The sequence below is a fragment of the Salvelinus alpinus genome, chromosome 1, assembly GCF_045679555.1.
Source record: "Salvelinus alpinus chromosome 1, SLU_Salpinus.1, whole genome shotgun sequence".
NCBI classification, from domain to species: Eukaryota; Metazoa; Chordata; class Actinopteri; order Salmoniformes; family Salmonidae; genus Salvelinus; species Salvelinus alpinus.
Window position 1 is genome coordinate 116,439,168 of NC_092086.1, and position 17,553 is coordinate 116,456,720.

Consider the following 17,553-nt stretch of genomic DNA (forward strand, 5'->3'; position numbering starts at 1 on the left):
TTTCTCGCTGCTAAAACACTCGATCACTGTGACTCCAACTTCTGGGATGCCTACAAGGCCACATCGACTGTAGTACTCCCGCTGGTAAAACACTCAATCACTGTGACTCCAACTTCTTCAACTACAAGGACCTCCTTTCAGCAAATCTGACCACAACTCCATTTTGCTCCTCCCTTCCTATAGGCAGAAACTCAAACAGGAAGTGCCCGTGCTAAGGACTATTCATCGCTGGTCTGACCAATCAGAATCCACACTTCAAGATTGTTTTGATCACGGGGACTGGGATATGTTCTGGGTAGCCTCCGAGAATAACATTGACAAATACACTGATACGGTGACTGAGTTTATCAGGAAGTGTATAGGAGATGGTGTACCCACTGTGACTATTTAAAACCTACCCAAACCAGAAACCGTGGATAGATGGCAGCATTCGCGCTAAACTGAAAAGCTCAAACCACCGCATTTAACCATGGCAAGGCGACTGGGAATATGGTAGAATACAAACAGTGTAGTTATTCCCTCCGCAAGTCAATCAAACAGGCAAAATGTCAGTATAGAGACAAAGTGGAGTCGCAATTCAACGGCTCCGATACATGACGTACAGACAATCACGGACTACAAAAGGAAAAACTAGCCATGTCGCGGACACCAACGTCTTGCTTCTGGACAAGCTTAACACCTTCGGTGTGTTCTCTTTTTGACTCTGTCTGCATATTTGCAATCAAAATGCCAGAACCTTCTCCATCTCCATAGCTATCATAATTCCACTGATTTCAAAACTCGGTCCTCCAGAAAGTGGAGAGCAACACTGATGCAGTTCTACTGTGTGATTTCTTTCAAAAAATCTGTATTAGAAAGTATTATCAACACATACTGACCAGCTCATGTTATAGACAGAAGCCTGCTACATGGCAGACCAATCAGAACTCATCTCTCGGCATGTCCAACCCACTCATTATCTCAGCCAATCATGGCTAGCAGGAAGGTTGCTGACTTTTTCCGTGGCTAAATTTAACTAGGCAAGTCAGTTAAGAACAAATTCTTATTTACAATTACGGCCTACCAAAATGCAAAAGGCCTCCTGCAGTGACAGGGGCTGGAAGGAAAAATAATTGTTTTTATAAAATATAGGACAAAACACACATCACGACAAGAGAGACAACACAACACTACATAAAAAGAGACCTAAGACATAGCAAGGCAGCAACACATGACAACACAGCATGGTAGAAACACAACATGACAACAACATGGTAGCATCACAACATGGTAGCAGCCCAAAACATGGTACAAACATTATTGGGCACAGACAACAGCACAAAGGGCAAGAAGGTAGAGACAACAATGCCTCATGCAAAGCAGCCACAACTGAGTCTTTAAATGAAGAGATTAAAGATAAAACTGTCCAGTTTGAGTGTTTGTTGCAGCCCGTTCCAGTCGCTAGCTGCAGCGAACTGAAAAGAGGAGCGACCCAGGGATGTCGCTGCTCTTAAAGGATGCATGTTTTGGAATATTTTTGTATTCTGTCTTAGTGATGCGGAATTAAAATCCCCGGCAACAAGAACAGCAGCCTCCTGATCCATGGGTTTCCTGCTTGTTTATATCCTGGTACAGTTTGTTCATTGTCTGCTTGTTGGTTTTCCTGCTTGTTTATATCCTGGTACAGTTTGTTCATTGTCTGCTTGTTGGTTTTCCTGCTTGTTTATATCCTGGTACAGTTTGTTCATTGTCTGCTTGTTGGTTGTTGTTGTCCTGAGATAAAATGTTTACAACAGTCACGATAACAGATGAAAACTCTTCTCGGGGTAGAAGAGTCGGCATTTCATCATCAGTCTGACTGACTGTTGAACAATAGGTCTAGACTTCCACACCATTTGCTGTTGATGGTTCTGGAATGTTTCCAGAACCCTCTTTGGCTTCTCTTTACAGCTCTGAAATACCAGTGAGTTGGTGGCCATTTATAAAACCCACAGGATTAGGTTGAGGTATTGAGTGATTGGACTCTGCCCTCATCATCAGACGATGATCCATGAAATCATGGCCTTGGTTCACATAGGGGCGTGTTCTTCAGTATACTGGTCATTCTGTCTGTATATGCCATGCCATTTAAACACAGTTTGCATTGTCAGATGTAATCTTGCTCTATCTACAAAAACAAACAGACATTAATTAGTGTTGTTGCAATCTGTGAGAAAAGCAAATAATGTGTGAATACAATTGTAACCTGGATTCCTACAATAATAACACTGGAGACCAGATGGAGCACCTCAGACCTTGGATATTCCAGCATCAGAGAGTGAAGGCTTTGTGTTCCATAAAGTTTCCAATGTTGTTGGTCGTGTGGTTTAGCCTCAGGCCACTCTATCGGTCTCTCTCTCTGTCTCTCTCTCTGTTTCTCTGTCTGTCTGTCTGTCTCTCTGTCTGTCTGTCTGCCTCTCTCTCTCTCTCTCTCTCTCTCTCTCTCTCTCTCTCTCTCTCTCTCTCTCTCTCTCTCTCTCTCTCTCTCTCTCTCTCTCTCTCTCTCTCTCCGTCCGTCTGTCTGTCTGTCTTCCCCGTCCACTCAGATTGATTTAACTCTTAGTTACTATCTGCTTCAAGCTGTATTTAGGAACTGTCTGTGTGATTTGTGTTTTACTACTGCTACAGTACATCTGTATCTGGTATTTATGGAATATCCCTCCTGTTAGTTAACCTCCTTCCACTGTAGACAGGCCCTAGACCTGTAACCTACATGTTTATAGACAGTATATAACATCCTTCTACTGTAGATAGGTCTAGGGCCTATCACCTACATGTTTATAGACAGTATATAACATCCTTCTACTGTAGATAGGTCTAGGGCCTATCACCTACATGTTTATAGACAGTATATAACATCCTTCTACTGTAGATAGGTCTAGGGCCTATCACCTACATGTTTATAGACAGTATATAACATCCTTCTACTGTAGATAGGTCTAGGGCCTATCACCTACATGTTTATAGACAGTATATAACATCCTTCTACTGTAGATAGGTCTAGGGCCTATCACCTACATGTTTATAGACAGTATATAACATCCTTCTACTGTAGATAGGTCTAGGGCCTATCACCTACGTGTTTATAGACAGTATATAACATCATTCCACTGTAGATAGGTCTAGGGCCTATCACCTACATGTTTATAGACAGCATATACCATCATTCCACTGTAGATAGGTCTAGGACCTATCACCTACGTGTTTATAGACAGTGTATAACATCATTCCACTGTAGATAGGTCTAGGGCCTATCACCTACATGTTTATAGACAGTCTATAACATCCTTATACTGTAGATAGGTCTAGGGCCTATCACCTACATGTTTATAGACAGTCTGTAACATCCTTCTACTGTAGATAGGTCTAGGGCCTATCACCTACATGTTTATAGACAGTCTATAACATCCTTCTACTGTAGATAGGTCTAGGGCCTATCACCTACATGTTTATAGACAGTCTATAACATCCTTCTACTGTAGATAGGTCTAGGGCCTATCACCTACATGTTTATAGACAGTCTGTAACATCCTTCTACTGTAGATAGGTCTAGGGCCTATCACCTACATGTTTATAGACAGTCTATAACATCCTTCTACTGTAGATAGGTCTAGGGCCTATCACCTACATGTTTATAGACAGTCTATAACATCCTTCTACTGTAGATAGGTCTAGGGCCTATCACCTACATGTTTATAGACAGTATATAACATCATTCCACTGTAGATAGGTCTAGGGCCTATCACCTACGTGTTTATAGACAGTGTATAACATCATTCCACTGTAGATAGGTCTAGGGCCTATCACCTACGTGTTTATAGACAGTATATAACATCATTCCACTGTAGATCGCTAAACACACATCATTCCACACAGTTAGCTAAACACACAGTTAACTAAACACACAGTTAACTAAACACACAGTTAGCTAAACACACAGTTAGCTAAACACACAGTTAGCTAAACACACAGTTAACTAAACACACAGTTAGCTAAACACACAGTTAGCTAAACACACAGTTAACTAAACACACAGTTAGCTAAACACACAGTTAGCTAAACACACAGTTAACTAAACACACAGTTAGCTAAACACACAGTTAACTAAACACACAGTTAACTAAACACACAGTTAATAAACACACAGTTAGCTAAACACACAGTTAGCTAAACACAAAGTTAGCTAAACACAGAGTTAACTAAACACACAGTTAGCTAAACACGCAGTTAGCTAAACACGCAGTTAGCTAAACACGCAGTTAGCTAAACACACAGTTAGCTAAACACACAGTTAACTAAACACACAATTAGCTAAACACACAGTTAGCTAAACACACAGTTAGCTAAACACACAGTTAGCTAAACACACAGTTAGCTAAACACGCAGTTAGCTAAACACACAGTTAGCTAAACACACAGTTAGCTAAACACACAGTTAGCTAAACACGCAGTTAGCTAAACACACAGTTAGCTAAACACACAGTTAGCTAAACACACAGTTAGCTAAACACGCAGTTAGCTAAACACACAGTTAGCTAAACACACAGTTAGCTAAACACGCAGTTAGCTAAACACGCAGTTAGCTAAACACACAGTTAACTAAACACACAATTAACTAAACACACAGTTAATAAACACACAGTTAGCTAAACACACAGTTAGCTAAACACGCAGGTAGCTAAACACAGAGTTAGCTAAACACACAGTTAACTAAACACACAGTTAGCTAAACACACAGTTAGCTAAACACACTATTTCCAGACTGTTAATGCTGTACTGTACAGGGGAAACGGTGTATGTTGGAATATCATTTTATTTAAGGACAGAAAGCCGCGTTAAACCCATAACAGCCTCTCTACCATGGTCATAAACCCATAACAGCATCTCTACCACAGTCATAAACCCATAACAGCATCTCTACCATGGCCATAAACCCATAACAGCATCTCTACCATGGTCATAAACCCATAACAACATCTCTACCATGGTCATAAACCCATAACAAAATCTCTACCATGGTCATAAACCCATAACAGCATCTCTGCCATGGTCATAAACCCATAACAGCATCTCTACCATGGTCATAAACCCATAACAGCATCTCTGCCATGGTCATAAACCCATAACAGCATCTCTACCATGGTCATAAACCCATAACAGCATCTCTGCCATGGTCATAAACCCATAACAGCATCTCTACCATGGTCATAAACCCATAACAGCATCTCTGCCATGGGCATAAACCCATAACAGCATCTCTACCATGGTCATAAACCCATAACAGCATCTCTACCATGGTCATAAACCCATAACAGCATCTCGGCCATGGTCATAAACCATGGCAGCATCTCTACCATGGTCATAAACCCATAACAGCATCTCTACCATGGTCATAAACCCATAACAGCATCTCTGCCATGGTCATAAACCCATAACAGCATCGCTACCATGGTCATAAACCCATAACAGCATCTCTACCATGGTCATAAACCCATAACAGCATCGCTACCATGGTCATAAACCCATAACAGCATCTCTACCATGGTCATAAACCCATAACAGCATCTCTACCATGGTCATAAACCCATAACAGCATCTCTGCCATGGTCATAAACCCATAACAGCATCTCTACCATGGTCATAAACCCATAACAGCATCTCTACCATGGTCATAAACCCATAACAGCATCTCTACCACAGTCATAAACCCATAACAGCATCTCTACCATGGCCATAAACCCATAACAGCATCTCTACCATGGTCATAAACCCATAACAGCATCTCTACCATGGTCATAAACCCATAACAGCATCTCTGCCATGGTCATAAACCCATAACAGCATCTCTACCTTGGTCATAAACCCATAACAGCATCTCTGCCATGGTCATAAACCCATAACAGCATCTCTGCCATGGTCATAAACCCATAACAGCATCTCTGCCTTGGTCATAAACCCATAACAGCATCTCTACCATGGTCATAAAACCATAACAGCATCTCTACCATGGTCATAAACCCATAACAGCATCTCTGCCATGGTCATAAACCCATAACAGCATCTCGACCATGGTCATAAACCCATAACAGCATCTCTACCATGGTCATAAACCCATAACAGCATCTCTACCATGGTCATAAACCCATAACAACATCTCTGCCATGGTCATAAACCCATAACAGCATCTCTACCATGGTCATAAACCCATAACAGCATCTCTGCCATGGTCAAAAACCCATAACAGCATCTCTACCTTGGTCATAAACCCATAACAGCATCTCTGCCATGGTCATAAACCCATAACAGCATCTCTGCCATGGTCATAAACCCATAACAGCATCTCTGCCTTGGTCATAAACCCATAACAGCATCTCTACCATGGTCATAAAACCATAACAGCATCTCTACCATGGTCATAAACCCATAACAGCATCTCTACCATGGTCATAAACCCATAACAGCATCTCTACCATGGTCATAAACCCATAACAACATCTCTGCCATGGTCATAAACCCATAACAACATCTCTGCCATGGTCATTAATGATTGAACAGATTCTGGCTCCACAGAAAGAGCTGCTCAGCTCCCATTTCCTTCTCTAGTTCAGCACACATTATTCTGTCTTCTTAGCTGCACCTCGGGAATTACAGTGTGTGTGTGTGTGTGTGTGTGTGTGTGTGTGTGTGTGTGTGTGTGTGTGTGTGTGTGTGTGTGTGTGTGTGTGTGTGTGTGTGTGTGTGTGTGTGTGTGTGTGTGTGAGTCACGTTTACTGTCTGCAACAGTTCCATCACGTGTCGTCATTGATCACGATCAGTAGCATTGATTAGCCTAATAAATCAATCAGAATGATTGAACAATCTTGAATGTTAGAATTGACCTAGAGTTACCTTGGAAAGGCACATTGTTCTTTATTGATGTGATAATGATCAGATGGCCTACACACTACACTCACAGAGAAACGTCTGTCTGTCTGTCTGTCACTCTGTCCTTAAAGTGACTCTATCAGCTTCTGGCTGGACAGGCGATGAGGTCATTCATCTACATTTCCAAAGCCATGACGGGGCTTCTGAAATGTTGTCTTTCAAGTTGCTCAGGACTGGTGAAAGGTGAAGGAGGAAGAGTTTGCCATTACAATGGTGGCGTTATCTTCAGATCTTGCTTTGCTGTATCAAAAAAAATGTTTATTTCCTCTTAGAAAGATTAGCGAAGAAGTCATAGTACTCATGAGAACAAGAAGCGCTCTATCTGTCAGTACTCATAGTACTCATGAGAACAAGAAGCTCTCTATCTGTCAGTACTCATAGTACTCATGAGAACAAGAAGCTCTTGATCTGTCAGTACTCATAGTACTCATGAGAACAAGAAGCTCTCTATCTGTCAGTACTCATAGTACTCATGAGAACAAGAAGCTCTTGATCTGTTAGTACTCATAGTACTCATGAGAACAAGAAGCGCTCCATCTGTCAGTACTCAGAATACTCATGAGAACAAGAAGCTCTCTATCTGTCAGTACTCAGAGTACTCATGAGAACAAGAAGTTATTTATCTGTCAGTACTCATAGTACTCATGAGAACAATAAGTTATTGATCTGTCAGTACTCAGAATACTCATGAGAACAATACGCTCTCTATCTGTCAGTACTCATAGTACTCATGAGAACAAGAAGCTCTCTATCTGTCAGTACTCATAGTACTCATGAGAACAAGAAGCTCTTGATCTGTCAGTACTCATAGTACTCATGAGAACAAGAAGCTCTCTATCTGTCAGTACTCATAGTACTCATGAGAACAAGAAGCTCTTGATCTGTTAGTACTCAGAGTACTCATGAGAACAAGAAGTTATTGATCTGTCAGTACTCAGAGTACTCATGAGAACAAGAAGCTCTCTATCTGTCAGTACTCATAGTACTCATGAGAACAAGAAGCTCTTGATCTGTTAGTACTCAGAGTACTCATGAGAACAAGAAGTTATTGATCTGTCAGTACTCAGAGTACTCATGAGAACAAGTAGTTATTGATCTGTCAGTACTCAGAGTACTCATGAGAATGTGAGTGACCTGACTTAACACTTTACATTATATGACGTAATGTAAACGTGGAAACAATTGGTCTTTCTTTTTTATGTTATCCAGTTAAATGTAACTAAATGTAAAAGAACATGTAATCTAAGTAATCCCCAAAAGTAATTATTTATTATGAGAGGGCCATAAACAATAACTAGTACTGCTGCTTACTCAATAACTAGTACTGCTGCTTACTCAATAACTAGTACTGCTGCTTACTCAATAACTAGTACTGCTGCTTACTCAAAGAAAGGTTCAAATCTCACCTTTCTGGTAATAATAGTTCAACATTGTGTCGTCACTTTTAAGGAGACAAGCTCCAGTACACAGTACAAATATTAATATGATGTATTTCCTGTTCAACAAAACTGTTTGAATAAGGCTTGAAATGACTGATATGCTCTCTAAATACAGTTAAATCCAATTATAAAAGGACTAACTATAAGATTTCACCTTCTTTATAACTTTAAAAATACATATTTACTATGTTTAGTGTTAGAGGAAAATCTGCATATTTTCTTAAAGTCTCTTTTGGTCCAAACGTCTCCCCCCCATCTCTGTGACTGTCTCAGAGCTCTAGCTTGGCTTCCTGAACCAGTTAGGAACTTGCCTTTCGTCTCATATTACTCTTGTCCGTCTATGACAGGGATGGGCAACTGGTTTAGGCCCTCGGACCAATAAAAAAATATATATATACTGTATATTTTATTTCTTTTTGGGAACTCAGTCGGGGTCTCAACTTCCTGTTGACAGTTAGAATAGTAGAATACACAAGGTGACTTTTTCAGCAGACACTCAATTATCTCATGTCAGGAACATTGTTTTAGATTGGTAATTGATCATTGATCATCAGTTATCCAATTAAAAACTGCAAACATTTGCCTCCACCCTATTGCAAAATGTGTAGAATTACAGGGACATGCGTTAGAATTTGAGGCCCTCTGCTCTGCTAGGAACTGGTGAAGCCCTCTGCTCCGCTAGGAACTGGTGAAGCCCTCTGATCTGCTAGGAGCTGGTGAGGCCCTCTGTTCCGCTAGGAACTGGTGAAGCCCTCTACTCTGCTAGGAACTGGTGAGGCCCTCTGTTCCGCTAGGAACTGGTGAAGCCCTCTACTCTGCTAGGAACTGGTGAAGCCCTCTACTCTGCTAGGAACTGGTGAGGCCCTCTGCTCTGCTAGGAACTGGTGAAGCCCTCTACTCTGCTAGGAACTGGTGAAGCCCTCTGCTCTGCTAGGAACTGGTGAGGCCCTCTGCTCTGCTAGGAACTGGTGAGGCCCTCTGCTCTGCTAGGAACTGGTGAGGCCCTCTGCTCTGCTAGGAACGGGTGAAGCACTCTGCTCTGCTAGGAACTGGTGAGGCCCTCTGCTCCGCTAGGAACTGGTGAGGCCCTCTGCTCTGCTAGGAACTGGTGAGGCCCTCTGCTCTGCTAGGAACTGGTGAGGCCCTCTGCTCTGCTAGGAACTGGTGAGGCCCTCTGCTCTGCTAGGAACTGGTGAGGCCCTCTACTCTGCTAGGAACTGGTGAGGCCCTCTGCTCTGCTAGGAACTGGTGAGGCCCTCTGCTCTGCTAGGAACTGGTGAGGCCCTCTGCTCTGCTAGGAACTGGTGAAGCCCTCTGCTCTGCCAGACCGACAGGACAGTAGACCAGACAGACAGTCGACCAGACAGACAGGACAGTAGACCAGACAGACAGGACAGTTGACCAGACAGCCAGGACAGTAGACCAGACAGACAGGACCGTAGACCAGACAGACAGGACAGTAGACAGACAGGACAGTAGACCAGACAGGACAGTAGACCAGACAGACAGGACAGTAGACCAGACAGACAGGACAGTAGACAGACAGGACAGTAGACCAGACAGAACAGTAGACCAGACAGACAGTACACCAGACAGACAGGACAGTAGACAGACCAGACAGTACACAGACAGACCTGACAGACAGTACACCAGACAGACCAGACAGACAGTACACCAGACAGGACAGTAGACCAGACAGACAGGACAGTACACCAGACAGACAGTACACCAGACAGACCAGACAGTACACAGACAGACCAGACAGACAGTACATCAGACAGACAGAGATGCTCCAGCTAGATAAAGAGCTTGTGGGACCAAACAGACCAATTCATTATGAAGTAATTAGGGGACTGTAATCTTGTCCCTAATTGCTACAGTGACAATTGACTACTGTCAAGACAAGGGAAGTAGTGAACCTGTTGACCACTGACAAGACAAGAGGGAAGTAGTGAACCTGTTGACCACTGACAAGACAAGAGGGAAGTAGTGAACCTGTTGACCACTGACAAGACAAGAGGGAAGTAGTGAACCTGTTGACCACTGTCAAGACAAGGGAAGTAGTGAACCTGTTGACCACTGTCAAGACAAGAGGGAAGTAGTGAACCTGTTGACCACTGACAAGACAAGAGGGAAGTAGTGAACCTGTTGACCGCTGACAAGACAAGAAGGAAGTAGTGAACCTGTTGACCGCTGACAAGACAAGAGGGAAGTAGTGAACCTATTGACCGCTGACAAGACAAGAGGGAAGTAGTGAACCTGTTGACCACTGACAAGACAAGAGGGAAGTAGTGAACCTGTTGACCACTGACAAGACAAGGGAAGTAGTGAACCTGTTGACCACTGTCAAGACAAGAGGGAAGTAGTGAACCTGTTGACCACTGACAAGACAAGAGGGAAGTAGTGAACCTGTTGACCGCTGACAAGACAAGAAGGAAGTAGTGAACCTGTTGACCGCTGACAAGACAAGAGGGAAGTAGTGAACCTATTGACCGCTGACAAGACAAGAGGGAAGTAGTGAACCTATTGACCGCTGACAAGACAAGAGGGAAGTAGTGAACCTGTTGACCACTGTCAAGACAAGAGGGAAGTAGTGAACCTGTTGACCACTGACAAGACAAGAGGGAAGTAGTGAACCTGTTGACCGCTGACAAGACAAGAAGGAAGTAGTGAACCTATTGACCGCTGACAAGACAAGAGGGAAGTAGTGAACCTGTTGACCACTGACAAGACAAGAGGGAAGTAGTGAACCTATTGACCGCTGACAAGACAAGAGGGAAGTAGTGAACCTATTGACCACTGACAAGACAAGAGGGAAGTAGTGAACCTATTGATCACTGACAAGACAAGAGGGAAGTAGTGAACCTAAACCTCAGACAGGTTCAGATCTGGTCAGGCAACATTTCTCCTGAAGAAGACAATAGGCCCCATTGATTGAGTTTCACATCACATCTTCCACTACTGACGTAGTAGGACTGATTACAGGCTGTGTTCTTTCCCGGGCAGTCTGGCACTCTACTCTGAATTTACAAATCATACGTGAATATGATGTGAAAGTAGCAAGAACGATCTCCTTAGCCAGGCATGTTGTTGTTTTGGATATTATGGAAAAGCAGAGAACATGCCAAGATTCCTGCTTCAACTGGATACTGAAAGCTTTTAAACCAAAATTGTATGTATTCTTATATTATTGTAATACCTAACATGCCGGTGAAGGATTATTCAGCTTCCCATATGGGCTACATCCCAAATGGCACCCTATTCCCTAGTGCACTACTTTTAACCAGAACCCTATGGGCCCTGGTCAAAAGTAGTGCACCACGTAGGGAATTAGGGTGCCATTTGGGATGAAGTCGTATGCTCATAAGCAGGCTGTTTACAGGGGTAGTATAATCCGCTTGGCATGGCTTTAAAAGTACCATGGATATGACATAACCTCAAATTAAACCGCGTGGTGGGAATGATGTGATCCGTATTGGATTTTTGGAATCAGATTCAACTCTTGTAATCTGTGTCAGGCTGTAACAAGTACATTGATACAGTCCAAATCAAATTGTATTGGTAGCATACACATATTTAGCAGATGTTATTGATCACATACACATATTTAGCAGATGTTATTGATCACATACACATATTTAGCAGATGTTATTGATCACATACACATATTTAGCAGATGTTATAGATCACATATACATATTTAGCAGATGTTATTGATCACATACACATATTTAGCAGATGTTATAGATCACATATACATATTTAGCAGATGTTATTGATCACATACACATATTTAGTAGATGTTATTGCGGGTGTAGTGAAACGCTTGTGTTTCTAGCTCCAACAGATCAGTAATATCTAACAGTTCACAACAACACACACACATCTAAAAGTAAAATAATGGAATTAAGAAATATATAAATATTAGGAACGAGCAATGTCGGAGTGGCATTGATTAGAATACAGTAGAATAGAAAACAGTATATATACATATGAGATGAGTAAAACAGTATGTAAACATTATTAAAGTGACCAGTGATTCCATGTCTATGTATAGAGGGCAGCAGCCTCTAAGGTGCAGGGTGGAGTAACATTATTAAAGTGACCAGTGATTCCATGTCTATGTATAGAGGGCAGCAGCCTCTAAGGTGGAGGGTGGAGTAACATTATTAAAGTGGCCAGTGATTCCATGTCTATGTATAGAGGGCAGCAGCCTCTAAGGTGCAGGGTGGAGTAACATTATTAAAGTGACCAGTGATTCCATGTCTATGTATATGGGGCAGCAGCCTCTAAGGTGGAGGGTGGAGTAACATTATTAAAGTGGCCAGTGATTCCATGTCTATGTATAGAGGGCAGCAGCCTCTAAGGTGCAGGGTGGAGTAACATTATTAAAGTGACCAGTGATTCCATGTCTATGTATAGAGGGCAGCAGCCTCTAAGGTGCAGGGTGGAGTAACATTATTAAAGTGACCAGTGATTCCATGTCTATGTATAGAGGGCAGCAGCCTCTAAGGTGGAGGGTGGAGTAACATTATTAAAGTGGCCAGTGATTCCATGTCTATGTATAGAGGGCAGCAGCCTCTAAGGTGCAGGGTGGAGTAACATTATTAAAGTGACCAGTGATTCCATGTCTATGTATAGAGGGCAGCAGCCTCTAAGGTGCAGGGTGGAGTAACATTATTAAAGTGACCAGTGATTCCATGTCTATGTATAGAGGGCAGCAGCCTCTAAAGTGGAGGGTTGAGTAACATTATTAAAGTGACCAGTGATTCCATGTCTATGTATAGAGGGCAGCAGCCTCTAAGGTGCAGGGTGGAGTAACATTATTAAAGTGACCAGTGATTCCATGTCTATGTATATGGGGCAGCAGTCTCTAAGGTGCAGGGTGGAGTAACATTATTAAAGTGTGATTCCATGTCTATGTATACAGGGCAGCAGCCTCTAAAAACAATAAGCATTGTTTATTGGAAGAAGGGAGGTCTTGGGACACCAATGAAATGTTGTCATTTTAGAGGCTATACAGAATGTTTACCTTCCATTGAGCCAAAAAGGGGGTCCCCTTTAAATGGACAGAAATATTGTCCATAAATATCCTCATTGGAAACAAAGGGCCACACCCCTGAGCAAAAACATGTTTTTATGTTTGTATTCTGTTCTATATGCTAATATTATGACTTTGGATGTATTTAAACCCCCTGATTTCAAAAGACACGTAGCCTCACAGTCACAACCAGCTATATCTCTCTCTGATCTAAACTCGTAATCCCACTGACTGCGGGAAGAACAGGGAGTGTCCTTGCTAAATTGATACAAAGATACTTCATGATTTCGTGTTTAGACAGGATCGTTTGTTAAAATGTGTGTGGTTCCATTACTTTCATTTGAGTCATGACCCTGATAGGATCACTCTGGCGTTGTATCAGTGTGTGGAATGTGTAAAGCAGAGCTTGAAGCTAATCTCTGTCTCTGTCTCTGTCTCTGTCTCTGTCTCTGTCTCTGTCTCTGTCTGTGGACTAAACAGGTCTGCACCACAGAACAGAACTGCACTGTGTGCGGATGGTTAAACTATTTATCGATTTCCACTGATCGATATCTGAGCTCAGATCTTGTTGCCACGTGTCCTAACTCTAACCCAGCAGCGCAATGAGTGGCTCTGTGAGGAAGAGAGGCTGTTCCAGCTAGGGACCCGTCAACACCTTGTTCAACACCTTCTTCAACACCCTGTTCAACACCTTGTTGAACACCTTGTTCAACACCTTGTTCAACACCGTATTCAACACCGTATTCAACACCTTATTCAACACCTTGTTCAACACCTTGTTCAACACCTTATTCAACACCTTGTTCAACACCTTGTTCAACACCTTGTTCAATACCTTATTCAACACCTTGTTCAACACCTTATTCAACACCTTGTTCAACACCTTATTCAACACATTGTTCAAAACCCTGTCAACACCCTGTCTGTCAACACCTTGTTCAACACCTTGTTCAACACCTTGTTCAACACCTTGTTCAACACCTTGTTCAACACCCTGTCTGTCAACACCTTGTTCAACACCCTGTCTGTCAACACCTTGTTCAACACCCTGTTCAACACCCTGTTCAACACCCTGTCTGTCAACACCTTGTTCAACACCCTGTTCAACACCTTGTTCAACACCCTATCAATACCCTGTCAACACCCTGTTCAACACCCTGTCTGTCAACACCTTGTTCAACACCTTGTTCAACACCCTGTTCAACACCCTGTTCAACACCCTGGTCAACACCCTGTCAACACCCTGTTCAACACCCTGTTCAACACCCTGTCTGTCAACAACTTATTCATCACCCTGTTCAACACCCTGTTCAACACCCTGTTTGTCAACACCTTGTTCAACACCTTGTTCAATACCCTGTCAACACCTTGTTCAACACCTTGTTCAATACCCTGTCAACACCTTGTTCAACACCATGTTCAACACCCTGTCAACACCCTGTCAACACCTTGTTCAACACCCTGTTCAACACCCTGTTCAACACCCTGTCTGTCAACACCTTGTTCAACACCTTGTTCAACACCTTGTCAACACCTTGTTCAACACCTTGTTCAACACCCTGTTCAACACCTTATTCAACACCTTGTTCAACACCTTGTTCAACACCTTATTCAACACCTTATTCAACACCTTGTTCAACACCTTGTTCAACACCTTATTCAACACCTTGTTCAACACCTTGTTCAACACCTTATTCAACACCTTGTAAATACCTTGTCAACACCTTGTTCAACACCTTGTTCAACACCTTGTTCAACACCTTATTCAACACCTTGTAAATACCTTGTCAACACCTTGTTCAACACCTTATTCAACACCTTGTTAAACACCTTGTTCAACACCTTATTCAACACCTTGTAAATACCTTGTCAACACCTTGTTCAACACCTTATTCAACACCTTGTTCAACACCTTGTTCAACACCTTGTTCAACACCTTATTCAACACCTTGTAAATACCTTGTCAACACCTTCTTCAACACCTTGTTCAACACCTTGTTCAACACCCTGTTCAACACCTTCTTCAACACCTTGTTCAACACCTTGTTCAACACCCTGTTCAACACCTTGTTCATCACCTTGTTCATCACCCTGTTCAACACCTTATTCAACACCTTGTTCAACACCTTATTCAACACCCTGTTCAACACCTTGTTCATCACCCTGTTCCACACCTTATTCAACACCTTATTCAACACCTTGTTCAACGCTCAATCATGATCTCTGTCATTTCAAGTTTTAAGCAAACAAACAATACAAGTGGGGATAAGAGCGTCTACTAAATGACTATAATGTCAAATGTAAAAGTAATGTCTAATACACGTCTTTCTCTTCTTTGTTTCTCACAGAAAAAGATGTCCTGATGCGGCACTCCAAACAGTAAACGTTACCCTGCTGTATCCCTCTTCCTCATCTCAACCTGCCGTTGCTGCTTCTCCTCCTGTACTTCCTGCTCCTCCAGAACCGACTATTGGTACCGTTGGCTCCTCCCTTGGGTCCCGAACCCTCACTCGGCCGGTTGACAAATCCCAGCTTTTCCCCTCCTCTCTGCTCCCCCGGTCCTCGTCCCTGAACCTCCTCTCCCCCCTCGCCCCAGTCTTAGCCCCACTGGTCCCCGTCCCTGGCAACATGTCCATCGCCCTGAAGCAGGTCTTCAACAAGGACAAGACCTTCCGGCCCAAGCGTAAGTTTGAGCCGGGGACGCAGCGCTTCGAGCTGCATAAGAAGGCCCAGGTGTCGCTGAGCTCCGGGGTTGACCTGAGGGCGGCGGTTGCACTGCCTCACGGGGAGGATCTGAACGACTGGGTGGCCATGCACGTAGTGGACTTCTTCAACCGGATTAACCTCATCTACGGGACGGTGTGCGAGTTCTGCACGGAGAAGAGTTGTCCGGTCATGTCCGGTGGTCCTAGGTATGAGTACCGATGGCAGGACGATCACAAGTATAAGAAACCAACGGCTCTACCTGCTCCCAAGTACATGAACCTACTGATGGACTGGATCGAGGTACAGATCAACAATGAGGATATCTTCCCCACCAGCATCGGTGAGTACTCTGGGTCTGCTGTAACTATATGTACATCAGCCACACTCAACAGACCCAGACAGTCTTTGTTTAGGAACTGGTAGCAGTGTGTCGGTAATATCACTGAGCAAACAAAGCCAGTAAAAAAAAATACATATAATAACCAATGTTGTGATATTTGTGTTGTTTGCTCTATAACCCGTTGGTACATACACCTCTGTGATGAAAAGGAGCACTATACTTCAACATACCCAGCAAGGCTTTGATAAGTGTTATGTTAAGGTCCTACAAGCAACTACCAATTTTGAGCATCTATTTATGATAAAATGTCCTCATCAAGTCAATACAATAAGGCCCCGTGACAACAAAAAGACAACAGTCACACAGTGGCAGAATAAATTCAACCACACCTTTGTTTTATCCCAAAACCGGAGAACAACATCTGTTCAGGTGATTGTCCACAAAGCAAATATTGCGTGTACTGTAACATGCTACATGCAACATGCTCAACACTCATTGGCTAATTATTTTATACTTTTTTTCATCAAATGAAGCCAAATGCTTTCTGGCATCAATCAATCAAACGCTACGGTCGCAACATGCCATACTCTTTTGGTCCAGACAGCATCAGATACATGGTCTACACATACTGAGACAGAGAGGTGCTGTTTCACTGTCCAGACAGCATCAGATACATGGTCCGGGTGGTGCAGTGGTCTAGGGCACTGCATCGCAATGCTAGCTGCGCCACCAGAGTCTCTGGGTTCGCGCCCAGGCTGGGCTGGGTTCGCGCCCAGGCTCTGTCGCAGCCGGCCGCAACCGGGAGATCCGTGGGGCGACGCACAATTGGCATAGTGTCGTCCGGGTTAGGAAGGGTTTGGCCGGTAGGGAGGGTTTGGCCGGTAGGGATATCCTTGTCTCAGTATGTAAAAATGTAATAAAATGTATGCCCTCTACTGTAAGTCGCTCTGGATAAGAGCGTCTGCTAAATGACTAAAAATGTAAATGTAAATGTCTACACATACTGAGACAGAGAGGTGCTGTTTCCCTGTAGTAACAGGTGATGGGTGTCAGTATAGTAACAGGTGATGGGTGTCAGTATAGTA

The 17,553-nt window shown here is 43.1% G+C and overlaps 1 protein-coding gene across 4 annotated transcripts in view; it reads left to right on the forward strand.

Annotated features, from left to right (window-relative positions):
• The window catches only part of LOC139539483 (MOB kinase activator 3B-like), a 49,150-nt gene that overhangs the window by 13,670 nt on the left and 17,927 nt on the right, over positions 1 to 17,553 (forward strand). For 2 of the 4 annotated variants that reach the window (XM_071342496.1, XM_071342505.1), the window contains exon 2: positions 15,771 to 16,468. In XM_071342496.1, coding sequence (XP_071198597.1) covers positions 15,771 to 16,468 — 698 coding nt within the window. Of the gene's footprint in view, positions 1 to 11,063; positions 11,554 to 15,770; positions 16,469 to 17,553 lie in introns of those variants that run through there. The other 2 variants (XM_071342487.1, XM_071342478.1) reach the window with 2 other exon arrangements.